Source organism: Pelecanus crispus, chromosome 13 (assembly GCF_030463565.1).
Source record: "Pelecanus crispus isolate bPelCri1 chromosome 13, bPelCri1.pri, whole genome shotgun sequence".
In the NCBI taxonomy this organism is placed as follows: Eukaryota; Metazoa; Chordata; class Aves; order Pelecaniformes; family Pelecanidae; genus Pelecanus; species Pelecanus crispus.
This window is the reverse complement of record NC_134655.1, coordinates 21864926-21892126: the sequence shown is the minus strand read 5'-3', so window position 1 is coordinate 21892126 and position 27201 is coordinate 21864926. Positions and strand designations below refer to the sequence as shown.

At 41.1% G+C, this 27201-nt stretch overlaps 1 protein-coding gene across 1 annotated transcript in view; it reads left to right on the top strand.

Moving 5' to 3' along the window:
* Positions 1-27201, top strand: part of DACH2 (dachshund family transcription factor 2) — a 313020-nt gene that overhangs the window by 104109 nt on the left and 181710 nt on the right. The window contains exon 2 of the mRNA XM_075720636.1: positions 9444-9473. Coding sequence (XP_075576751.1) covers positions 9444-9473 — 30 coding nt within the window. The remainder of the gene's footprint in view (positions 1-9443; positions 9474-27201) is intronic.

Below are 27201 nucleotides of genomic sequence, written 5' to 3'. Positions count from 1 at the left end.
CAGCAGCGAGAGCTGGACCCGGAAGCACAGGTGAACAACCCAGAGCGCTTCAGTACTGCTTGGAAGAGAAGTTTGGAATTTGCGTCCTACGGAGAGTAGCAGATAGAACGGTTGATCTTGGGAGGGATTGCGTGCTTTCATGTAGGAACTGCTTTTCAAAGTAACTATTCCGATGTAGCTGAAGTTTACCTAACGGCTGAGGTTTGGTTCTCTGAGGACTGAAAACCAGTAAGTGCACAAGCATGTGCGAGAAAGCTAGACATTAAAATAGTAGTGTTTTAATGTGTTTTAACACACAAAAAAATGTGCTGCTAGCGTATGATACTCGCGTACAAACAAGCAGAAGCACTTGAGTAGCGAGTCAATTGGTGTTGGTTTGCGCTGGCGCGAAAAACCTCGTGCTCTGATTTTCCCTTTACTTACAGCAGCGTGCAGTTGCCTTTAGTGGAATTGGTCTTATCCGTGGCGAGGGGATGGGGAAGGAGACTCTGTTTATTTGTAAGGATTTTTAAAAATGAATGTTAGCATTAAGGATGCTCTGCGGAAGGAGGATGCAACCTATTGTTGCATGGCCTGCGCTAAGGTTTCGCTGTGTTACGGAGCCTTTGAAAGATGTTCCTTAAAAGCGGTGCGCTTCCCTGGGAATGAAGGAGTCTGGGGCCGGGGGGAGGACAGGACGGTGCCCTGCTGTGGTCTGCTGCGGCTGGCCGGGAGGGCATCTGTGTCTGCAGCAGCAACGCCCGATTGCCCCGGCCCGTGACACACCGGTGCGCGCAGGGGAGGCTCAGTCCCTGTGGTAATGCCGAGCGTCACATCCTCTGTACCTTTGATGTACGCTTCCAGGAAAAATAAATCAAAATTTTGACTAATGAAATGAATCTAGCAAAACTGAAAGCATTAGCAGTCGTTCTGACACAGAGAGGTTCTCTTCTCACTGGGGTGTTAGTATTAACACATAGACGTGGAGATGTGCTAATATGTAATAATTTTCAAGATACCTCTTTTTTTTTTTTGCGTGTTTAAAATAGCGCTAAATCTCTGATGAGGAAAAATAATGTAGGCTTGCTGTTTCTCAGATTATTTTTGTAAAATGAAGTCTTGCCTAATGCTGCTGATTGCCAGGGGTCTCTCCTTGCCCTGTAGTATCCACTTAGGGTATTAGGAGATAAATAATGGAAGACAAAACAAATGCAAATCACAGAGAATGTAGATTATATGTGAGAAAAGCTTTGTTGTTAGGGATTTATTTTTTTTTTTAAAAACAAACTTCCGCTGTTGGCAGCAGTTGCCTCGCCTGTGCTGTGCGCTCGCTTACGCATCCATGCGCTCTCTCCGCTGGCTCTGTTGGTAGAATGGAATGATGTGGGGCCGCCCCTTGAATATCTGAAACGGGCCTGAAAGGCTGTGGAGGAGGCAGAAGCGGCCTTTCATTAAAATCCACCTTTGCGCAAGCTCCTGTTGCAGCCGGCGCGCGGTCGGGCGGGTGCTCCTGCTCGACGGCTGCTTGGGCGCCGACGGGCTTCCGCCGCTTCGAGCGGACCCTGTTGCCCTTCGAAACGGGGGCACGGGAGCTGCAACCCTGAGGCCGTGGCGGTGCAGAGCCGCCGCTGCAGAGCCAGCGTGGGTGCTGGCCAGCGCGGAGCGCCTGCGAGCGCCGGCTGCCGGGCTGGAGCCGGGGGCACGGGAGCGCGCGCCTGCGGCTGCCGGCCCCGCTCCCGCTGGAGGGCTTTAACTTCCCTTGGATGTATGGTTTGTGTTGATTAACAGGAGCTCTGGGAAGGAGGCCTTTTGTAAAACTGATGCGGGGAGAGCTGCCTGGGGCGGAGGCTGTCAAAGGATCTCCTTTGTGACTGTGACAGTGCAAATATTGCCAAGGAACCCAAAATCCTTTCCCTCTTCCCGGGGGTGGCAGTGCTCGAGCATGGAACTCCTTGCGTCGCCAGAGATGAATCTTACAGGTTCTGCTCAAATTATGGAGCGCTTTGGAATGTGCAAACTTTACCGTATCATTCTTTGGAGCAGAAAGGTCACAGAATATTCCCAATATTATCTTGGCTGGATCTTGGCTTTCGTCATTGCTGACTGCCTAAAGTGGGTTGGTTTTCCTAGGCTTCTGTGTAGTTACTGCTGTTGTGGCTGAGAGCGTTTTGGGGCCGGCGAGGTTTGGTTTTCCTCGCAGAGGCTTCCCACTCCTCTCCTGTATTGCTACAGATCGCGGAGAGCGGGAACGGGTTTTCCAAGACATCCACAGGTGTTGGTTGCAAAGCTCTGGAAGAACGGTCTGAGTGGCGGGCGCCTGGGACGTGACAAACGCCGTGTTGAAACGCACACGTTCAGAGTTCAGTTCGGATGAGATCCCGTCGTATTCCTTAAACGGAGCGGTAGAAGCTTGACTGGAAGGGCAGCGCCAGCGGCCACCGGAGTGTCATCGCTTGTGTCCCTTTTGCAGGGCAGCATTTTTGTCTCAAAACGTTGCACAGTGCGATAGGAATTATTCTGCTGTAAAACTAAACCAGTTTTTCCATCGTTTCTTTTCCATTCCCTTAAAAAACCTCCCAGTCGCTTAAAAAGAAATATTTTTGAACGAAGGGGGATATAAATATGTAACGTATTGATCGTCTGCCGCGCTCGGGGGCAGGGGCCGGCGTCGGCGCGGGGAGGGCAGCGCTGCCCGCACCCGGCTTCGCGGCGAGGCAGCAGCCCCCTCGGATTCCTGCAACTGCAAAACTAATTAGTGAAATTAAGTTGAAAACGCTGTAAACAAGCGAAGTTGTTATTCATTCCGTACGGCACTACAAATGTGGGAGGACATGTTAAATGATAAATTAGGCATGAACTGCTTTAATCTGTAAGCTGAACATGCTAGCGAAGGGCCTGCATTTGTAATTAGTATCGGGGGCCACAGGAGAGTGGTGCCTCTTTTAAAACAGTGACAGGGAATTGATCAGTTTAGGTTGCCGTGGCAACCAGGAGCCCTCCATCGCTTTCCCCGCGTTCTCCTATTATGCCGTCCCCGCATTTAGAAATATATTTATGAACTGTAAAGATAAACTACTCAGTAATGCAGAAGAGGCTACGACGCTCAAATGCCAAACTGACGGGGGCCAAGCGGATGCCTGACTACCCGATAACGAGCTTAAGTGTTCTATGGTTGTCATGACATTTCTTTTACAAAGCAAATGATGTCTGCAGAAAAAAATCTTAAAATTAGCCGAAAATGCAAATCTCTTTATGAGGCTGTCACCTTCATAATAACAGACAATAATTGATGATTTATGAGATGCCACCATAGCAACCAACTCCTTCGGCACCCCCCGGTTCCTCTTACACAATAGGCTCGGGCTCCTGTGAGAAAGTTTCCAGCGCGGAGCTCCAGAGGTCTTCTAGCGTCGTACTCCATTCGGTCTTATTTAATAACGTTTGCAAATGTTGCGGGGAGTTTCGCAGTCGTCGTACAGGTCAGGCGGCTGACGTACCTGTTGTAAAAGCTGTGTAAGTCGTGACTGAGAGGGTGGTTTCGATCAAAACCTTTTTAAGAAAATAGGTAATTCTTGTTCGCTATTCAAGTTGGAATGGAAGCTGGGACACACAAATCTCTGCTGTATGCTTGGCTTTTCAGGGCCCTTTGTCTAATGCTGGTATTCAAAAGTATTGGTTGCATAAATCAGCCCATTTTTTGCCTACTGGTGTCTAAGTTAACCTGACTATCGTAGAATGCATGATGTGTTATTTGGGTTGTAATGTCAATGACTGCAAAAGAAGGGCTTTTATTTACAAATGTGTATTTAGATGTCTCATGCTTTGTTACATCCGCAGTGTTCTTCGTGAGAAATTAGTGCTTTAAAAAGAAGTTTCTAGTCTTTCAGGTTACTGCCTTTTCTAACTGTTAAAATCAATTCACGTTCAGGAGAATTAGGGTCCGTAGTCGTGGCTGAAGGGCGTATGGTACTAAGAGGTATCAGGTGAAGTAGTGGGAGTGTCTTCGTGTCCAAAGGCCATATTTGCTCTTCTGTACAGGACTGGCAGGCATGAAAACTCTCAGTTCTGCATAACTTTGTGCAACTCAAGTCCCTAAATTTGGTACCTAGAAAGGCCAGTTTAATGTTGAGGGAGAAGAAGTGGTATTAGCAACTTCGGCTTAAAGTGTCATCCATCTGTCCCCCGCCAATTCCTTCCCCTCTCCCTGCCATTAATGAATGGAGATTCCAAATGTGCCCTTTTTATTTCACTTCTCTTTTTTAAAATATATTGTAGGAGGAGGAAAAAAATCCACTGGTTAGAAAAAACATACTTAGAGTAGTACGGTAATTCTCAGCCCATATCTTAAGATCCATACTCAGACAACGGTTCCAAAAAAAGTAATAGAAACTTGTTTGAATTAAGAATTCATGATCTTTCCCATTCTTTTTTACTTCGTCAAATATGACAATTAGAGCTGTCAGTTCCAGAAAGTGATTTCTGGTAGAATAATATCTTTCAGTCACCTTGCCTGGTTTGTAGAGAAAAAAGGATAAATAGATGGAAACCCTTTATGTTGTTTCTGGTTGTATCTAGCATTTACTTTTCTGTTCACATTTTGATATATTTTTTTCCATTGTTTAATTTAACTCTTAATGTAACTTCTTAGGGAATAGTTTTTATAGGATTAATTTATTTATATGTTTATATATAGGAGGAAAAAAATAGTTTTCTTTGGCTACTTTGGATGAAAACCAATAAGCTTGGCGGTCGTGTCCGCCCACTCCCCGGCTGTGTCGTCTTTGCATCCTCATCTCTAACTTCAGCAGACCTTGCTGCTGTTCTCCTTCTCTGCCACTGACTGCTCCAGAGCACCAGCCAGCCCCGTAACATCTCCTACCTTTTCATGGCTAACCAGGTTTGAATCCTCTAAAGAAAATGCACAGAGTAGGCATGGGAAGTAACACAGGCTGTTATCTACGGTGCTCAGTACAAAGCGGTTGTGATTTCTGTTGCTGGAGCCTTTACAGAAACCCTCCTATTTTGCCTTTTTTCCTCCTTTTCTAGTGTTGCTGTAGCTCAGGAGCATTGTGGGCATTTTCTGTGTTCCTCTGGAACTGGGCTCGGTGCGGAGGTGTTCTCATTAGCGTTTTACAAGCTCTGTGTGTGCAGCAAGTGTAGAAGTTGCAGTAAAATTTTTTGCGGTGTATTGACCTGAAGTCCATTTGAAGTTGATAAATACCAGCTGTTCAAACAGAAAATTAAACAAAAGCAACTCAAAACTTACTCTGAAGTAAACAGGTGAACAGTATGTAAGAGAAAGCAGTTCCCCAAAGGCATTTTTAGTACATGGTCATTATTTAACTCCTGACTGAAAATAAACAATGCTGACAGAGTGTGTGTTGGGGGGCTATGATATATGAACAGTGTCAGTACTGTAGGCTGATAACCTATAGCTTGACATCCTTATCTATAAGCTTTGACAGATACATCAGTTTGTTATTGTCACTTTATTAACTTGCTTCTATGATAGCAGAAGATAATCTTTCTCTAAGTCTAACACAGCTAATACTTTACTAGGTAAAACATTTGGAAAAACATCAGCAAATTTTGTTTTCCCCCCAAACGAACGTCTTTTACAGCTCCTTACATATTGAGACAGTATTTCACAATATGGAACAGCGTTGTTTGCCTATCAGCAGCAGACAATAAACTGTTTTGTCACGTTAAATTATTTATGCCAGAGACATCTCGACAGCTTCTCTTAAAAAAGAGAATATATTGCTAGGAAATGTAGTTGTGGCTGCTCGAACTGAACGCTTGCTTAATAAATTAATATTTTGGTCTTGTGATTTTTAATTGGAAAATAACAGCTGTTCCTAGTTGGAACTGTCTACTTTGTCTTCTGGTGGTTTACAGCAGAGCTGTAATAAAGATTTCACAAGCCTTCTCGCTCGCTGCGTCCCACTCCCCGCTATCCTGCCGATGGCACGGGGGTGAGCGAGGGGACAGAGCTCGAGCCGAAACGGCATCACAGAATGCACAAAACCGGTTCTGACTTGTTCTAAACATCTCTCGGTCTTACTTCAGAATGTTAGGATGAATTATACTTCCAAATGAGCATTTCTTTTTTCATGTTCTCAGAAACAGAGTTCTTCAAGATTTGTTTGAATCTGAAACTTAATCCAACATCTGTTGCATCACTTTGTGCCAGACTTCTTCCTCTTAACCCCGTCTGTCTTACGCTTAACGATGCATTATATTTTCAAGGCTGTATATCTGTGCGCGTTTACCAATGAAGGAGCTAGGAAATGAGCCTTTAAATGCTCATACACTTGCTTATTTTTATCCGAAGCAGTAAGGCAAGGCCAAACTGCTCAGCAGCTGCTGATGTGTATGTCCATCAAAGGGGCTGTGGTCCTTCGGGGGCGGTGGGTGGGGAAGGGGGTAATTAAGGGCTGTAACAGGACAGCAGAACTTAAGTTGCACAAGCAACCTGAATTCTGAAATGACATAATTTTGGGGTGCTTATGTTGTCTCAGTGATGCTCTTTTAACATTATTGTGTGTATGTGTGATTGCTTGAGATTTTCAGAAACTGTGTCGAAGCCCCCAGAACTCCTGTGCTCTGCGACCAGTGTCGCCCAAAGGCTCGCACGGTTACTGGGCTGCCCGGACCTGCGATAGGGACCGACGGAATCGCCGTAGCCACAACGCGCTGCAGCCATCTGTATGAGCCAGCACTGGAGAGAGGTGGACGCCTTTGGCAGTTCATTGATATTTGCTGCAGTGGAAATATTGAGCTACGCTTGTCTTTGGAGAGTACTTTAGCAAGTACAAATTTTCTGCCAGTCTTCCACAGCTCACACGACAGGCTTTTCTGCCCTCCTCTGCTCCAACGCCCGTTTTCACTTTTCACATGCCCTCATCTTTCTTCTGCCTTCTTCAGACTTGCCCTCCAAGTCCTTGTTTTCTTGTAGGCCCTGTAAGGTCTTGTCTCGTTCCTTTGTATTCCAGTTACCCCGAAAGTAGACCTCTGCTCCCACCCTGGTTCATAATCTTATTTTCCAGTCATTTCAGGTGTCTCCTTTCCAGGATGCATTTCTTTGTCCCTGGTCTGTTTGCACAACCATCTCCTTGGGATCCTTGCCACTGTTGGCTTTAGCCCCACGCTTCTTCCATCAGCTGCCTACCTTGAACGCAACTCTGCTTTCTTCTTGCCTTGAAGAGATTGGCAGGAGTAGGAGGTAATTCCCCAGTGTCTTGAAATATCCCATTTCTGCTGCAAACTACGTTTCAGGCAGGGAGGAGCTACTGAGGTTAATGCTGGGAAGCTAGAATAGATTTGGAGAAAAAGGCGACTGCAAAATTAAAGTGACTGTGGGATATGGGGTTACTGTTGATTTAGGCAGTAATTCAGGAGAGGAGGAGGAGATCCAGGCAGGAATTCAGACCAGTGTGAGCTGAGCCCCCAGTTGGCTTTGTTGTACAAATCTAAAGAGAGTTGACAGTGCTGGTGATTACATGTGCAATACTGGGAGTGGGGAAAGGATGTTAGTAAAAGGAGAGTTCAGTTTATGGAATCCCAGTTCAGTATGAGAAAAGATGTATTTTCAAAATTTGACAGCTTTTCCAAAAATGGGTGTTGTGCAGGTGCCCCAGGCCCAAATCTATTGCTGCTGTATAGAAGTCAGTATTATGAAACATGGGAGTGTTAAAGGCCTATACGTAAAGAAAATGCTGCCATTATGATAGCAAATGACGGTATTTTTCTCTTGCCTGTTTCTCCAGAATGGTTCAATGAGGTCTTACCAACATTTTGTGTTGTATGGTTTTCATAGAGACACCGCAACCAAGCCTGCCCAGGCTGTATTACTGGAGCTTACAAATATTTATTGTTTGGCTTTGTTACGGTAATAATATGTAGTATAGCATTATTACTTCACAAATTAAATAATTTGTGTTTCAAGTCAAATCTCTATGGATGAGAAAATATTAGCTTTTATAAACGGTCCTGGTTTTTTTAATGAGTTTGTAGATACCTGTTGACATTTTTGGAAAAGACGATGCAGAATAAACTCAATTTTTAAGGAAATATATGTGGCATCAGAGAAAAATCTTGCAGCATAGCTCTTGATCTCTGTTCTTAATTTAGGTAAAAGTAATGTTCCTGATTTAACCAAATACAAGTTTAGCATGGCCTAAAAAAGTAAATCATTAGAGAAGGGAAGCTCCCTGGTTGAACGGCTGTAATGAAACATAACTTGAGGAAGACAAACTCCTAATTCCTCTTAAAAGATAGAATTCTGCACTATGTTGGTAACTAAACAAAAAGTGTCATAAATAGAATAAGAAAGATTAAAAAAAAGTAGAGAGTTGCGATCACTGATGTTAATATCATAATGCATTGTGATCACTAACTCTTGAGATATGTTCACTGTCACTCTTTATGTCTTGTGCTGCATCAGTTCTTCTGCAGCTGCATTGCAGACTCGCTGCCACACAATTTTTGGTACACCCTTGATGACTTCTACTACTATATCACAGTGTCAGCTGCGTGACAGCAGCAGTGTTCCTGGATCAATATTATATTATGTCATTTCGTGCTGTGAAAGAGAGCTGTATAGAACTTCTAGATCTGCTTCTTTGGAAGTGTACAGCTGAAACTAAAAATGGCCTGATAACAATCTGCTGTAGCGGTGGGGTATGAAAATGAAAAGGGGTGGATGAGGGAAGTAAGTGTGTAGGAAAGCAAGAGGGTTCGGGCTCTGAGATGTGAGATATGAAAAGGTAACCCTGCTTTTGCATACTGGGTTATGTCATTGCATTCAGAGAGCTTAACACGCCGTAGATAAGGTTGTTGTATTTTGAATCCACTAGATTTTACTGCATTCCTCAGGTGGAGTAAGACTGTGCATGGTCTGTTTCCAATTATTTATGCAAGAAACGGGGTAATTATACCTACCCGCATCAGTTAGTGGATCAGGAAGTCTCTTGACAGTATGATTTAGGAACTACTTGTTTGTTCTGCTGGTTTCTTCCTCTTCTAACCTGTTGTTCTGAACAAGTGGAAATGTTAATACCAGGGGTGAATAAATGCATTCACTAGAATGCACATCCTGAAAAAGCTGATGTGCATGTTTACATATTAGCTTGCTAATGTAGTCACAAAGATTCTAAATTAGAATTGGAGTGGGATGGCAAAAGCTTGGAGGTTAATACGGGTAGTAACAACCGGTCAAGCCTTTACAAAATCAGAGGCAGGAAGTTATTGTGAATGTGTTTAGAGCAGGTACAAGAAACAGGCTGGTGGGTTGGTTCCAGATCACCTTAAGGTTGTGTTGTAATCTAAGTAGTACAGGGAGATCAACATGAAGAACAACAAAAAAAAATTAGTATGTGATCATAATTTATGGCTGTTGGGAAAGAGTTGATCAGATAGTTCACATAGCTAGAGTATTATTCCGAAGGATATGGCTTGTTCAGGAAGCAAAGGCAACTAAAGAGGAAAGAAATGTTACCTTACAAACAGGGCATGTGCACTTGCTGGGAGATCTGGGCTATGGAGGGAGGTGGCATGGGAGAAGAGCACTGGATGTGGTAGTAGCCTGCTCTTAAAGACCACCAAAGCAGGAGGGATCCATGGGGATTCAGGTAGAATCACCCAAAGCACAGGACTTTGTGGTAATGGGAGATTTTTCCAGTCCAGGCGTAGAACCAGCATGTACTGGAATGCTTTATAGAAGCTTTTTTTTTTAATATGTAGGATAGAGAAAGCAGCTTTAAAGGAATGTTTAGGTTTTGTTTTGGTTTTTAAATTCAGCTGTAACGAAGAAAGAACAACTAGGAGAATGTCAAAATGTAATGGAAATTGGGTGAGAGTGGCTATGAAATGATAGAGTTTACGAGCCATGTGACAGGTAGAAGAAATAATATATAAAGAAAACGGTGCCTTAAAAGAATGCGGACTGATGTATCGGAATCGGGAGGTAAAGAACTCCATGGTAATGGAAGGGTAAAATTTTCAAGAACCCTTGCAATTCCTTTAAAAACCAACTAATATAGGCATAAATACAAATGAATAGCAACTGTAGAAAGAGGTCAGGTTTGCTAAATTAGGAATCTTTCTACGACAGTCTCAGAAGCAGTATTCCAAAGAGGGAGGTCAGTGCAGGCAGTTGGGTTGGAGCAGAACAGCGTGAGCATGTGGGGACGGTATCAGAAAGGCCAAAGAACAAAGCAAGATGCAATCAACAGACGCCTTCCAGAGTGTGAGGAAATCATTCTACACGTCCGCCTTGGGAAGAGAAGAGCAAGGGTTGATGCGCTGCAATGTGAAGGGAAAGGTAGCGACAGATGGCACTGGGGAGATGGGAGACTTCCGTGCCTTCCGGTCACCTGCAATTAGACATCTAACACAATTAATAGTGTAGACAAAAGTGCAAGATCTAAACTTGAGCAAGAAAAGAAGTGTGACAGAAAGCTTATTTAGGTTAGATGTTTTCAAATCAGCTGGGTCTGATATTATGTAGTTAAGGGATGGTGGATGAGGTGTCGGAGTGATTAATGGCTAACTTGTCAAAGTCATGGAGGGATGGGTGAGGTATCAGGAGAGTGGAAAGAAGGAAAGAGGGGGAAATGCTTGGAAACTACAGACCACTCAACTTCAGGTCAACTAGAAAAATACTGCACCAAATAAACAAACTGTGAGATAACAGACAACATGGATTTGTCAAGAGCAAATTATGTCAAAGCAATCGAATTCTCTTTTATAAAAGAATGACTGTCCGTAGAGGACAAAGGTGAAGCAGTAGATGTCATGTGTCTTCACTTTAGGAAGGTCTCTGGTAGTGTCTCACATAGTGTGGAAAATGCAGTCTAGATGAAATGAACAAGGATAGATGCAAAACGGGTTTGAACGTTGTACTTGGGAGAGTATTTATTGGTACTCTGTCAACATCAAATGCAAGGGGAAAACTGGGAGCACAGCAGTTGTGTAGACGAGCAGCGTACCAGATGTCGAATACAAGTCAGCAGTTCGGCGTTGGTGTGAGCATGGGAAAACTGTGCTGGGTGGTAAAAAAGAAATATTGCAATTGCAATAAATATTGCAATTGCAAGGCAAGGTGGGGTAAGTTGAAATTTTGTGTCTGATTTTTGAAGCAAAAATTTAAGAAAAATTTGGACCAAATCAAGGGACCAGTGCAACAAGAGTCAGAACTGTGGAACAGTTCATGTAGAAAACAGCAAGTAATTAAACACTTACTCCAGATGCTTTCTCAAAACTCACATTACCTTTACTAGTTAACTAGTTTGGAATTCTGCCTCCATAATACTTTGATATTTAGTAATAAGTTGAAATGAAAGTATTATTACCTCCTTCTTTTCTGATACTTTACTCTTTGTAACAATGAGGATATTATATTCTGCCATCACAGTTTAGCTCCTTACACCTGTTGTAACTCTGGTTGTCAGAACTGGGATTTACTCCTCTAACCCTAAGGCCATAGGGTTCATGATCTCCCAAAACTGCTCTGCGTATCGAAGTCTTTAATGTGCCTTTATCGATGAGGGGTGGGGAGAGAAAAAGGAAAAAGAGAGACCCCCATCTTCCTGACACATTTTGGGCATGGAGTACAGGGCGTATTAACGCTTACTGTGTTCAGTAGCATCTTGGGAAAAACTGGCATATTTGTTCTTTCTGGGAGTTTGATTCAGAAAATGCAGCTTAATCAAAGTGCTAAAACAATGTAGCCTTTTAAGAATACATAACTTTTGTTATTCCTCTTGACTAATTCTGTGGCCAAATACTCTAGAGGAGTCATTCCACTTAATAAAGATTATTAATAACATTAAAAGGAAATTTATTCTTCCCTTACAATGACAGGTTTTTACCCCTAGGGGATGACTGGGTATAGATTGAAGCTTAAGGGCCAGTTTCTTTGCTAGGTCAATCTTCATCAAAGGAACTAGGGTGAGGAGAATCTTATCGCCGTACCTCTGGTATAGGTTCCTGCCAGTCATAGAGCTTGGTGAGTCCATCGGGTGTGCTTTCCCACTTGTGTGACAGGAATGCTGTGTCTAACTGAAAGTAATTAATTCTAATAATAGCCATTGAAAAATTATGAACTCTAGCATCCAAACTGCATTTTTCTTGGTGCCAAATGCTACATTTAATAAATACTACTGTTCGGACAAAAATTAATATGAATCTGTTTGCAGTATAGAGGAGAGAGTAGTAGCAACAGTGATTAAGACAGGGTGGCATGTTGGGTTTGTACCCAAATATTCCTATTTGCACAGACGTGATAAAAATGAGTTCTTGTTGAACTTGTTTTGAGAAAAGCAGGATACTTACATTACAATTACTGGGTAATTTGTCTGGGCTTTTGCCTTCTCATGTACAAATGCTATCAGTTACATCGGGTTAAGTTGTGACCTAAGGATTATAGTTCATGTTCAGCATCTGGGCTAAGTTTTGGACATTTACTTCCTCTCTTATTTTCCTCCATGTTACAGCCAATATTTTTAGCTTAAAATATTTGTTGCCCAGGACAGTATCTTAGACCATACAATATCTTAGACCGTTTCAGTTATTTTTTTTACACTAGTTACATTCGGTGTTTATAGTCTGTAGAAGATGGAAAAAGAGGAGATTCTCATTTTCATTTTGCCGTCTTATTTCAAGGGCAGTTGTGGAAGATTGTGCTTGTTAACAAAAGAAAGAGTCTGATTTTAAGGGCTGCAAATCAGTCCGTAGGATGGGATTTGAATCACTGTCAGTGAAAGGGAAGTGTGTTTATAATAACTAAAATCCCACGTGTTCATAATTGACATAATTAGAGGCTATATGCACAATTTCCCTGTAGAGAAGAAAGATAATGATTTTGAAACCTTGTTTGTTAGGGTTTTTTAATATACTTTTATTAAAAAGGAAAAGGAAATCTGGTATTTGCAGCAGTCTATACCCTTACTCATGTGGGAACTTCAGATAAAATAGTGGCTTCCTTTATATGATTTGTACATCATTGCAAATCATCGTGCTGCATTCTGTTTCATAAAGGCCGGTTGGAAGTCATGACTTTTTGTCAAGATATATTTGAATAGCTTCTTGATTTATCTCCCCAAAATTAAGTCGGTGTTGCTGGAAGCACTTTTTTGTTTTGCCAGGAATACATATTCTAGATGTAATTTGCTATTGAGTTACATGCTTTTGCCATAAGTTTCCAAATCTAATCTAAGAGAGCATGATTTCTTCAATATTTAGAATAGGAAACTCAGTGTTTTCTAAAAAGCGAACACTTGGTAACTACTATGTTTTTATGCTGTCTAAAGAAGATATACCTTGACTCCTGCTGCTCAGTGCTAGGCAAATTTTAATTTTCCATACTTTTATATACTGCTATTGAAAACACTGAAGGAAATCATAGAATCATTTAGGTTGGAGAAGACCTTTAAGATCGTTGAGTCCAACCATAAACCTAGCAGTGCCAAGCCCACCACTAAACCGTGTCCCCAAGCACCACATCTACACATCTTTTAAATACCCCCAGGGACGGGGACTCAACCACTTCCCTGGGCAGCCTGTTCCAATGCTTGACAACTCCTTTGGTGAAGAAATTTTTCCTAATATCCAATCTAAACCTCCCCTGGTGCAACTTGAGGCCGTTTCCTCTTGTCCTGTGGCTTGTTACGTGGGGAAAAAAACCAACAGCTGCCTTGCTACAACCTTTTGGGTCATTGTAGAGAGCGATAAGGTCTCCTCTGAGCTTCCTTTTCTCCAGGCTAAACAACCCCAGTTCCCTCAGCCACTCCTCATAAGGCCTGTGCTCCAGACCCTTCACCGGCTTCATTGCTCTTCTTTGGACACGCTCCAGCACCTCAATGTCTTTCTTGTAGTGAGGGGCCCAAAACTGAACACAGTATTCGAGGTGTGACCTCACCAGTGCCTGTTGCCAAAACGTTTGTTACAGGCTTTAATATGAAATGACCATTCTGTAGTCAACATGCTATAGTGAGACCAGTAATAGGTAGCGTGCAGGCAATGAAATAACACATTTCATATGTTTTCAAAATTCTTCTGCAACACTCAACTTCAGTAGAAGTTGCTATTCAGTAGGAACCATGAACATTTCAATTTGCTCTCTCCAATTGGTAGTTTTTGTAATAAAAAGTGAATTTTAATGACCAGGGAAAGCTCATTTGAAACAAAGGAAGCCGTCTGTTAGTTTTATTTTGATTGACAAGCGTGCCAGGGATAAACTGTTGGCTGACACTAGAACATGCCTCATCAGAGCAGTCTACAATGTCCCCAAAGTCAGCTGAAACCGTTAAATAACATAGAGCATCAGGATCTTGGAACGGTTTGAGCGACAGGAAACAAACTGTTTTTTGTTTTTCATTTGGTTTGTTTGTAGGTACAAAAAGGAATCTGGTGAGTGTTTATATCTTCCCATGACATTTTGCACTAATACTGTTGCAAACAGATTACAGAGTAGAATATTAAATAAATACCACAAAAGGAACTCCTGGTTTTCAGTTTCCCCTAGTGCTGAATGACAGTAATCCTCTCTGACAAAAGAGGGTTATTGCCATTAGTTAATCCTGTTATGTAGTTCCCTCAACAGCCTGTAACACACGTTGATAAAGACTGGGAAAATCTCAAATGTCAGACTAAGAGGCCACTGATCATCTTGACCATAAGTCTATAGTAGAAGCAACCCAGAGCTGGATATCTGCATCAGCAGAGTATGTAATGTCTAGGTCTAAGCTGAAATGATGCATTTGGGCCGAAAGATGGACGTTGTCATTAGCATTCCCTGTTGGCTGCTGTTTGCCCAATGAAGGGTTGATTTCAGTCACCTTCTGTGCAAGCACTGTGTCAGTTTGAATGTAGGTGGGTAACAACATGCAGCACTTAAACCTGTTTAGATCATTTTTCATGTGCTGAACCCTGCCAGTGCCCATAAAGAGAAATCTGCAATGTGCAGAAATTTTAGCTAAATTCTTGGTGTTACAAAAATAATTTTGAAGTCTATGCACATCTTAAGTTTTTATTAAGTCCTCTCAGGAACGCTGAAGTTATATTTAAGTCATGGATCAAGTGATTGTTTTTTTTTAAAAAAAAAAAAAGGCATCCATGGACAGTTAGATCATCAAGGTTGGGGCTTGTGGTGAAACACTTAATGAATCTTTAGTTAATTTAAAATTATAAAAGGACTGAGGTCTTGTGCGTTAGGGTAGAAAGTCTGTTTTGGGAAGTAGAGCCTTGTCTTCCACTGCTGCCTTCAGTTAGCAGCTGAGGCTTTGGAGTCAAATGAGTCAACTGCTATTAATCATCTTTGTTACCATAATGAAGAAGAGGCAGTTGCTTTTTTGATCTAATACTGTCTGCTGCTTTACAACAATACTTTCTAATAAAGTCGCTTCACGTGAGGATGGTTTAAAGGACATCCACCGTATCTGTAACATGGAGATAGACGCTTTAATTCTATCCTGTGAGGTTGACGATGCTTCTCCACTTACATTGTGACTTTAAACTTCATTAAAATTTGAGTGATTTGCGTGCTTTCCCTGTTTCAGAGCATGCGACAATTTTTTAAACTTGTTGCGAACCTGATTGAAACTTCAGCAAACCAGATTATTAGCATATTATCATGGCAAGAGGCATTCATTTCTCTTTATCTGTCAATGTATATCCGTGCTTTTCAATAAGAAATTACAATGGGAAGGTTGCAGGACAATTAAAAATGATGGACGCTCATGTCAGCTTATATGCATATCCATCAGTAGTTCTTTGGTAGCTGATATCTAACTAATCATCAGTAGTCGCAAGTTTGGCTCAGCTGATTTTCACGGAACAATAATAAAGTTCTTATGCAGCATATAATTTATTATCTTAACACAGTAAGCCGTCATTAGTATAAGATCTAAGTATTTCAAATGCATTTAGTTTTAGCAATTTTGAATACATGTAAGTTATTTTCAGAATACTTGAGAATATTTGGAATAGTCATTTCAAAATGGAGTCTGTTGTTGGACCTCAAGTGTTTGGCAGTTAGGATCTCATCGGGATATCCAGTAGGAATGGTTTCTTTACGTTAGTCTGGGGTTTTTTTTTCCTGAAGAGCACATGATGTGTGGTAAAGGAGAGGCAATTATGTTTTAGCTATCTAATCTATCAAATCACAAACTGATTTTTGTCCAGAATATAGGAATTACTTTAATTACTGCTTTTTCTTTAAATAAGCCTGCATGAAAGCCTGTAGCTCACGGTGCCGCTGCTCAGAGAATGGCTAGCCATTTATTTCTAGTCATAGCAATTGAAATCCAATATTTATTCATTTACCACTCAGTAATATATTTGACAGATGTGTTGAATAACTGAGTAAATTGCTGCCTTTAAACTCCTAGCCCCTTTTTTTTTTTTTGAATTCACAGTATCTAGAAACACTGCCCATAATATAGTAGTTACAATATTTACAAATTAATGTTGTTGAGTGCCACTTATTGTTGTGATTGTGGCTGCAGATTGGACATTTTTTTAAAAAATTGCTGATTCAAATTTGCTCCGAGTAAGCTATTACTGTGAGTAAAGTCAGTTCAGCAAATGATGTAGAAGTCGGATCCATAACGTTCCCTTTACAGAGAGCAGTTGTTTGGGTGTTTTGAACCTGCCAGAGGTTTTAGCTATAATTGGCGCAGGTAGGAATCTCAGAGCTAGTTCTCTGCATAACACGTTGAACAGATCCGGTGTGTCACTCCGTGTTTCTTTTTGAAAAATTAATTCATGCAGCCCAAATATCAAGGTGCTCTCACTTGGAAAGACTGCAGAGGTGAAGTCAGGGTCTTTGTGTCAGACAACGGAAGGACCCCGTGGGTAACGTGAAAGGTAACGTGCAGCCTGCAAACCCCGTCGCTCACCCAGCGCAAGGGGTGAGCCCATGTGGTTAACGGAGGACGTAGCGGACTGAAGAAATAGAGTAACGGAGGACGTTGGTTTGTATGAGGTCAGCCCTTTGATGCCAGCTGAAGAAGGCAATTTTATCTTTTTATTGTGAGACAGCTGTCAAAGGTATCTGTATAAAAGGTCTCAGGACCACAGACAGTAAGATCGTAATCATAATGTAAATTAAGTGCGCTCTTCGGTGTCCAGCCACATGTAAAATTATGCTATGTGTTTTGTATTTATGTTATTGATACAGAAATTGTAAGGTGGAGGAAAATAGCGTAGAAGAAAACCTTCAAAGCAACTGTTATATTTAAGGAAATTATTCTCACAGACTAGTGGGAGATTGATTTGCCAAGGCTTTTTATTGAGTGCCTTAGACCACTGCACCTACATCTGCCTTCTTTTGGTCGCAGATATTCTGTAGGAAATCCAATATCATTTTATAACTCTGTTTCTTGTGAAGAAACTTGCACCGCTGAAGTAATATTTGGTTTTCGTGAATTACTTGCCTGAAGAGTGGATTTATCTGCTGTTTGTTGACCTTTTGTGTGAGACTTGAGATGGGGTAACTACATGAAGGTGACAGGAGCTCTTGTAGAGGGAAGATGCAAAACCTGACGTGCGGTTGTGGCGGGTCTGGTCGTTAGACATTAGACTGTAAGTACGGCGGGGTTTTTTAGGAACATTTCGCATTGTCCTCTTGGTTGCAAAAATTTTTGGTGTTTAAGAGAGATGAAAGATTTCTTGTCTTGTTCTTTTTTCTGGAAGTGTTAATTCATGGCTTCTAGTTTTTCAAGACTAAATGGTGAAATGGAGAAAATCTTTCCATGGTGGCTTCCTTGCTGGTGTTTTGTAACAAGGCGAACTGCTGCAGAGTAGCAGGCATGGCTGATTTTGCAGATAACTGAAAGATGTAACAAATAATTGCTTTTGTAACTAGGTCAGTGGTGGAAAACTGATGAAAAGAGGTTTCTTTCAAACTTTGATTCTCATTAGTGAACTAAGTATGATTAAGGCCCTTCCCAACAGTGAGACCATTGTTAGCCGCTCTCAAATATTAAATTGATATCAGACAGTAAAGCCTGAAAATTTAAATACATCTTAATGAACATGCTGTAGGCCACATTTAGTGGGTTGTTTTGTAATCAGTTGTTTTATCTAAAGAAGGACTTTTAATGAAAGTGTGTTACTTGTCTGCATTCTTTATTTTGAGATGGGGAATTTGGGAATATCAGCTTACCTTCAAAAAGATGGTAATCTGAAGTAGAGTTTTGTTTGGGTCTTTTTTTTAATCTGGAGTTAATTTTTGCTCAAATAATGTGTTAAGAACATTAATGGCTTCTACCAAGCATTAGTAGAGACAAACAACACAGAAAATGGGAGTGAGGTTCCCATTCCCTCCGGGAGCGCTGCAGGTGAGCACGAGAGATGCAAATAAGTGAGTGCTGATGAAAGAGTACATTTTATTTTCTCACTTCATCTCCTGCCAGAAAAGCTTAATGGTATTTTAGAGCTGATATTACACCTCAGAAAAGGGGTAATGCATCTTTAAAAGCTAAACTACATCTTCTTTACTTTTATCAAATTCTCTATAAATCTTTCATGACAGTTTATTTAACAAAGTGTCATTGAAACTGTATAGATGATTGATGTGACCCATGTAAGATCAACATGAAATGTTTGTAAATGTCAGCAAAATGTGACCATCTAGAAGCAAGTAAGGATGGTGTTGCTGTGAAAGTGAAAAACAAACAGAAAATGTTTATCTTATTCTTTACTTTCTGGGATGAAATTACAAATTCATAGAAGTAGTATTATATGATTTTTCTTGGACATAATGCTGTGAACTGGGGAGGAGGATTAAAATTTGTCTTGACATACTGTGCTTGTACTATTGGCTTCTTTTACGGTGCATAATAGTTTTTCTCTCACCTATTAAAAAAAAAAATTCCAATTTCACTTCTCAGAAGAATAATACTGATTTGGATTAAAAAGTAATAGAAAATTGACCAGAGTGTGAATAAACTAGCTTTATTCCAGCAGCTCCTGTCATCAGACGAGCTGGAAACAAGTTGAGGTTCCTTCAACCTACTGCTTCTCTGAAGAATGTTAATCGTACGAAAACAAATGTAATGGTACGTGTGCATTGTCACCAAAAGTTTCTTTGAGATGTTAACCTGTTAACTCTATATCAAATCTGATTTTCGTACAGTTAATTAAAAAAAAAAAAATCTACTGAAATCCTTCTGAGAAACTAATTTTTGGGGTCACCTTTTTGATCTTCTTCATTCCTGACTTACCTTTTGATGGGATCAAGGCAACCAGTGACTTTTGGGGTTCTTTAGAGCCCTCTGAATGCCCTGGGGCCTTGCATGGTAGCTCATGAGGCTCACCAGCCTGTCATGGCTCCTCTTCCATTCTGCACCAAATTGCAACATGTAGCATCATATGCCCTGCGATTTATGGTTCTTTGTGGGTTTGGTGCGTATTTAGACACAGATAATATTCTGGGTCCTTAGGAAGTTTGCAACAAGAAATTTTATTGCTTGTTATTTCACCCCTGAGAAGAAGTACGCAGAGATGTTGCAGAGTTTCTTTTGGTCAGAGGTATAAACTTCTGCATGAGCGAGCGAGCGTTAGTTCTTGGACCACTTTACCTCTTCCAGCGTAGCAGGTGCCAAGGTGCCACCGGGCCATTTACAGATCCTGCGTGGAGGCAGTGGAATGCCTGCAGTCGTGCCCCAGCCTCTTCTGGCTGTACAGGACGTGCAGGGCACCACAGGACACTTTGTCTTACCCCAAAAATCTATGTACTGAGCCTCTCTGGGAGCAGCGCGGTCACTTCTCTTCAATGGAGATGTCTATAAAGGAGTCTTGAGCTCTGCCATCAGATTTGCAGCAGATGTCCAGTTGTATATGTTCTTTACAACAGGTGTGATCAGCCACCAGAATTTGAAGGAAAAACTACTTTTCACTGATTAATTATAAGCATGCGTGTGTGCATATGTACATGCAGTTCCCAGTTTGCTTCTCAGCCCAGCTTAGTGCAAACCACCTAAGATCTCAGGACCCAGACAGGGTCTCCCTCTTCATTCATAACCAACCAAACCAGCTGTAATCCTCGTGAGCGGTGCTGCTCAGCGTGCTCCAAAGGAAGTTCATGAGAGCTGGAGATAAAAACATTTTTGGTCAACAGCCAAGGAGAGTCTGAGCCCAAGCCTGATGGTTTTTACAGTATTGCAAAACTTGCCTGTTTGCCAAGACCTTCCCACAGTAACCAAAACCAAGGTACAACAGCTCACAAACATATTGTTAAAGAAAGAAGGAACAAGAAAAAGAAGAACCTGAAGGTGAAAATACAATCCATTCTGGTATCCGCTTGGACAAAAGCCTTTGCAAATTACTATGATGAAGTGATAAGATACTATGGTGATAAAAATCTGGTAAATCAGACATGTTTGTAATGCTTTTAAATTAAACTAAGGCGACATCAAAGGAAGATGATTGGAAAATTTAATATCTAAAATGGGAGACAAAATGAAACTGAAGGAGAGAACAGAAATGCTGTATGTTAGTGCGTTTTCAGATGTTACGGGATGAACTAAACGTAGCACAGAAGCTGTAGTCAAAGTAGCCAGTATTGCCTGTGATTTGATTCAGCTATTCATGGCCTTTTTTTTTTAATTCCATAGCTATGAGCAAGTGCATAGATACCTATATCGCATACTGTATGATATATGTATTTAAAATATTGGAGATGGAGTATTAGCTATTTACAGTGTATTGCAGCAGTGTCTCATGCCATGCCGTTGCATGGTAGATGGAGATTGTTTTGCATTTGTAAGGCAGTAACAAGAGTGTGCTGTTAGGAAAAGTAACGCTAACGTTGGAAGCTCAGGTGTCAGGTAGCCTTGTGCAGGTAAGAGGAAGCGCTGGGGTTATGCCGATACGGCTGATGACCACAGTGCCCTGTTTTGAAAGGTATCACTTCAGACGCACTTAAATGATTTTAAAAGATACGTGAGCGCTTTTGGAAGAAGCACTGGAAAGTTCTTGACCGCAGTTTCGTTCTGTGTGAAGGTGTGTGCGTGTGTCTGCATAAGCTTTAATTTAAATGGAAGATTGCTTAAGTTCAAGTATGCTTGCGACAGATAAATGGTTAGTGAACTGTAAGGAAAGCAGGGCATCTTAGTTATTTGTAAACTCTTCATTTCAAACTACCCTACATTTGTGAGTTAGTTTATTTTTTAATCATAATTAAACGATAATCTAGCATATGGTTATCATAAATACAGTAAGTAGCTGGAAATTAAAAAGTGGAGAGTTTGTGAGTTCATGCTAGTATTATTAACTGGTCACTGGTAATAAAAAAAGGCATGAAGAAAAGCAGTAATCAAAGTAGAAAGGATTATATAACAAATAATTTATAGCTTGCATCTTTCCAGGATGTTTGAGCAGGCAGTGCAAGGGGCCTGGGTGTTGCACGGTTGGTTTGCACTACTCGGCCTCCCTCGCTTTTCTGCCTTTCCGCCCAACCCCGCTCTGCCAGCTGAACGCCTCTCTGGGCGCCAGTTGGATCCCTGCATCTCACTTGCACAATGGGACTATGGTTGTTTCTTACAACCGTGGTAATGAATATGCAAATACCATTAAATTAATTGGCAGTTCCAGTTTTCTGTGCTCTCAGAGCACGGAGAATTCTGAGCTGTTAATAGAAAAGCAAAGAAACTGAGGCCTATAGGCGACCAATATAAAATAATACTTTTTTCCCATTTGTTCCTTGGTACTATGAGCGGTGCACATGCTCATAATGTTTTTCAATGAAACTCTTAAGAATCTCTCTTACAAACTCACTTTTGACACAAGTTCAAAAAAACAAACCACCCAACCAAAACCAAGTCCCACATGTATTCCAATAGTGGGAGCTTTGCTGCGCTGCAGAAAAGGAAATGATGGAAGCGGAAAGAGAAATTTGAAAGAATGTTCTGCTTTCAAATGTCTTCAGTACATGGGTAGTTCTGTTTTGCTTCCGTGGCTCCTTGCACTGTAAAGTATTGGTATAGAGATTTAAGGAAGATTTTGCTACCTGGTTTTATATAGAGATATGTACACACACATATGATATAGTAAGTGCCTCAAGCTTTTTCATTTTTCTGTTAATAACCCTGCTTTTGGCTGCAGGCTTTATTTAGTCCCGATTATGAAAGCCATTACCAGGAAAGCTCTGATGTTCTTACTGCGGCGCACAGCCACAGTGTGTGTCGGGCTAACGTAGGTCAAAAGGTTGCACAATTAGAAATGAGTAAAGGGCTATCACGATTGTGCAGCGTCCATGTATTCGGGTGCATTGAAAAATTCATATTCGTATTTAGACATGGCCTTTGACAAGCATTTGCTGCCCTACGTGCCTCCAAGGTGTAGCGTGTGCATTTTATTCTTTCTTGCGTAATTTGGGAAAAAGCTGAAGTGTGCTATGTACTGCTGAAGCAGTAGTATCTTTTGGTGTCTGAGCATACATATTTCTACTACTTATAATGCAGATCAATGGTGGGAATTCTTTTTTTAGTGTGGATGCGTGCCCAATCCCGAAAGCTTAACCTTTCTTTAAGGGGAAAAGGGAATTTGATCTCTAAAATCCCACCTGAGCAGTGGCTTCCTATTGCACTTAGCTTCTGTTAATTACATAGAGCTGGTAGTCAGTGATCTTTGTAGATAATAAAGATTAATTTCTTTAGTTTTCTCAGCTAAAGGAATAAGTGAAATGAATGGGTAGTTGTGAAAGAGTGGTGTGTGGTTCTACTGTGTCTTCTGATTACCCTGCACGTTACATCCTTTGCATACATTAAAAATGTAGAAATTGTTCTAAAAATGATTGTGTATAGTGTTTTTTTCCTCAGCAGAAAGGAATACTGATGGCTTGAACTGGCAGCCAGCCAGTTCAGAATCTCAGTGGAAATCTATAGCTGGCTTAGGCTTTAGTCTTTAATTGAAAAATGAAAATTAAAATGTAAAATGTAATTTGTTTGAATGTAGAGAAAATTGAAATACCTACAAATGTACTTTCTTGTCATGGTTATACAGGTGAAATGACATGTTTCTACACATTATTAGTGTGGATGTAAAAGGCACCCGTAATTTAGTGACAAGTAGTTTGGACATCTCAGTTTGGAGACTTCCTTTGAAGGGTACCCATGGGGGTTGACCATTAGTTGCATATTTTTTTCCTGAGAGAGAAATATTGAAGGTGAAAACCAGCAAAGCTTTTCGTGACAGAAGCTCCAGGATGATGTACTTCAGGAACCAGAGGAGCCGTCTTCTGATTTGAAGTTACGGCTCGAGCCATCTGTCTGTTTGAACTATCAGAAGGAAATTGTAGATGTGGTTCAACATTATTTAATTTTTTTTTAAAAATTCAGTTTAATGCTTACATAGTAAAAATCCAAGGTGCATTAATGTATGGAAAGCGCTTAATTTAGAACAGTTTTCATTTTCTGTTTTGAAGCCAGATGTTTTTAGGTGTCACCTTCCAATCTAATGAGCACTTAAATGGCTTTCTCCCCCTTCTCTTAACACTGCGTAACTTCACGTGAAGAAAAATCAATTCCCAGAGGCCTGCGACACGTGGATGTGTTTGATGAAGGAGAAACAGTCACTGCCATTTGCTCACAATACAGCTTCTTGCAGGAATTTAAGACAAACGGGTATCGTTAAGCTAATCAGGGTGATACTGACTTTTTGTGAAACATCAGATGAGACTGTCTGCTACGTAGTGACCAGATAGGGCAGCCCAAAGCACGGGTGTTACGTTCCCCAGAGGTAGTGAACGAAGAGTCAATTTCCCATAAATCCATTAGTTTTGGTTAGGAAAAAGGGAAGACGTGAACATTGTGGAAAAATGGAAAAACCGGGATGAATCTGTGTAGTGGTGACGAAGCCGGCGCTGCTGGCGAACGCGAGTGGGCCGGGGCGCTCGGCACTGCGGCGCGTCGGAGCTGAAGGTGTCGGCTGAAGATGTTAATGGTTGGACTGGATCATCTTAAAGGTCTTGTCCAACCTAAACGATTCCATGATTCTATGTCCAGCGGGCAGCAGGACGGGGCTCCCAGCATCTTTGCAGAGCTCAGGGTTGATCTCAAACGCTGCCGCCTGCCGAGGCAAGCTGGGCAGTGACCTTTCTCCCCGGTTTTCATCTTTAACCTCGCTTGAGAGCCACCATTTTTTAGGTTCTTTCCTGTTAAACTATACATGCGATTCACAACCTTTTGTTACTTTGTGCAAGATGAATGGAGCTGTCTGCCAACTTCCCATGCGCGCGCACGCACAAAAGCCGCTGGATGCCAGCTTTATAAACTATGTCAAACTTTAATTAAAATAAACTAATTATTTAGCAGCTACTGTGGGACAGATGTTATTGAGATTTTTTTGCAATGAACTGTACAACAGCAAGATAGGCTTTCAGGACTGTCAATATTATTAATTCAATTAATGCATGAAGTCATGTAGGTTTTAACGCTGTTTTTGCCTCCGGTGTATTTGTAGCCTCTGTATATCGATCATCTTACAGACTCATTTTAGAATATGTTTTATCTTCTTACATGAGGTATGTATAATCACATTTTAATAGTTATACAACTAAATCATACCGATTTGTTAGAAAAATGCTTGGCCGTTCCAAATTGTTCAGTTTTTCTGCTAAGCGCAGCCGTTCCGTCAGGCAGAGCGCTGTGTGTGACTGTCGCCTGCGGAATGCAGCTTTCCGGAGGGATAGGGAGGGTGTCACTGCACGCCGCGTGAGTGACTGTGCCGCTCGTGTTGTGACAAGTCATCGCATAACAAGCACAGATAAATGCCCCGCCCAGAGCGAAACGCCATTATTATATAGTCTGTTTATAAAACACTGTTAAAGTGTCAGTCAATCAAGGGAGTAGTGACGTAAGTTACTGAGACGAACGGGTTGGTGAAGATGCACGGCGCGGGGCGCGACGGCGATGCGAGGCAGTCACGTGGTGAAGGGACGCCAAACCGCCCGTGTGTCGCAAGTGGCAGATTTCATGGGTTTGTACTTATTTAAACTGATTACTTTAAAAACATTTGTTGTACTGCATATAGCATCTCATATGTTTTGGGGTTCCCCCCCCCCCCAGGCTATTATACTAGTACTATAGTAATGTCTAGATTTTTTTTTTTTTCCTGAGATGTAATCTTTTATAACCTTGAAGTGACGACTGATGTTGAAACAATTACTTTTCCTTCCCTTCCCACCCAACAGTCTCTCTAAAATTGAAGTTAAAAGAGAGTTAACAAAAGATAGAAAGTTAAATCGAGGCCGTTGAAAAGTGTGAACTTGAAAATCTCTTTCCTGATCAGTTGCGTCAGGGTTGCTTTCTTGTGATTTTAACAATTCCACTGATTCTTCAGTTGTCAAAAGATTTCCTGGAGAGGCAGGAACTGACTTCTACTATGAAAAATAAGCACATTAAATCCCCAAAATAATAAAAACAGAGCATCTGAGTCTATGAAAAAGGCCACAACTGCATTTTCTTCTTCTTTTCTGGGTTTCCTTTGAAACAGACAAATAGCTCAGTGTGTAGGGCATATGAAATTTTGAAGAGGGATATCTTTGTGTTGTAGTGGTGAATTCGATGCTTGTGAAGAATGCTGGAAGCATGCTGAAGTGTTCTGTTATAAAAGGAAACTTAATAAATGGACAGCATCGAGCTCCGTGTTCGCCTTGGTATGTCTTAACTCTTCAGCAGAGGGGTTTCAGAGGTGTGATATGAAGCCACTTCTCATCACTCAGAGTCACTGAGAAGTTGGTGCTAACATCAACTGTGGTATTTATCCTGTGTTCCATTAACTCACTTTATGCAAACTATCAAAAAATTACAAGATATTCACAAATTTTTGTTATGCATTTATATTTTATGCAGTTGCTTTAATGGCAGCTAATAGCTAGATGGAAACAAACTGTTCAAAGTAATTTTACAAAACATTTGGTGGATGAACATAAATAATAGGTTAGTTTTAATAGTGTAATAAGAATACAATAAATGGAGCAAAAACTCAATGACTGTAAGAGATGAACAGCGGCTTGGTAACAAGGCAGGGCAACAAGTGGTTATTGCATTAGCCTTTCCCCTTTCGAGATTTGAATTTAAGACCCGGTTAAGGCTGCAGTTAATGAAGTTGAGTGGTTTCATGCATTTCAGTTGGTGCAATTACCAGTGCTGGCTCTAAACGGTCTCAGGCTGGGCTAGCAGATGTGTTGCAGGTCAGTGCTTAGTTGCCAGAGCTGCGTGAGGACCTTACAAAACACCACCTTCTTTTGGCAGTTTTGTCCCTTGGTACGTTTGTAGTTGGTATGTTAATTCAAACAAAAAAAATAAAGAAAAAAACATTTATAGGAAAATAGAACAGCCAAAGGAGGGGCATTACATTTAGCTGTTGCTCTTACCTGAAGCCACTGCCCTGGATGTTGGATGTACAGGAGATCATTTCCAAGTGACTGACAGGGAAGCTTGTTCTAGAGATCTACAAACAGCACAGGAGGGTAAAACTGACTGATCAAAATAAATGTGGAACGGAGGTCTTATTGAGACTTCACCCACCATTATGACAAACCATTTAAAAAAATTAATGAATTAAAACCATATATTTAGCCAATTGTTTTTATTAAAAAGTCTTCTATTAAAAAGTCTTTCTTCCTTCTTGCAAGGAAGAAATTTGTTTCACGGATTAATTTTCAAGGCATAAGCTACCTTGTGTTCCCAATGTTAGATGCTTAATGATCATGGAGTAAGCCTTAAAAGAGTCTAAAACTGATTTAGAAGCAGGATACGCAAGTTAGCATTGGGTTGGATATTTTTTTTGTCTTGTAGTTTCTCAGCTTTTCATTTGCACGTAGGTCATGTTCTCATGGTTTCTCGGTGGAATTCTTCATTAAAGCTATGGCCATCCTGTCATCGTATGACTGCAGGTGTATGAATAAGGAAAATGATATTGGGCTGTGATGTATAGACGCCCGTGAGAAAGTAGCCGTAGGGATGAGGGAACGTGGTTCAAATAGGCCGGGAAATGCCAGATGTGTGTGTGGGCAGTTAGGCGTGCCCGCTCTGCCCCGGTGCTGGTACCAGTTCATACAAATACTGGTATTAGAGTATAAAGCAATTATGAATACATTCTTACTTAGCTGGCAATGGTAATGGTGCTTTTAATACAAAATGTTCCACACATATATACAAGCCAGGCTTATCTAAGAATGTTTTTAAAAACTATTGAAAATTACTGGGAGAA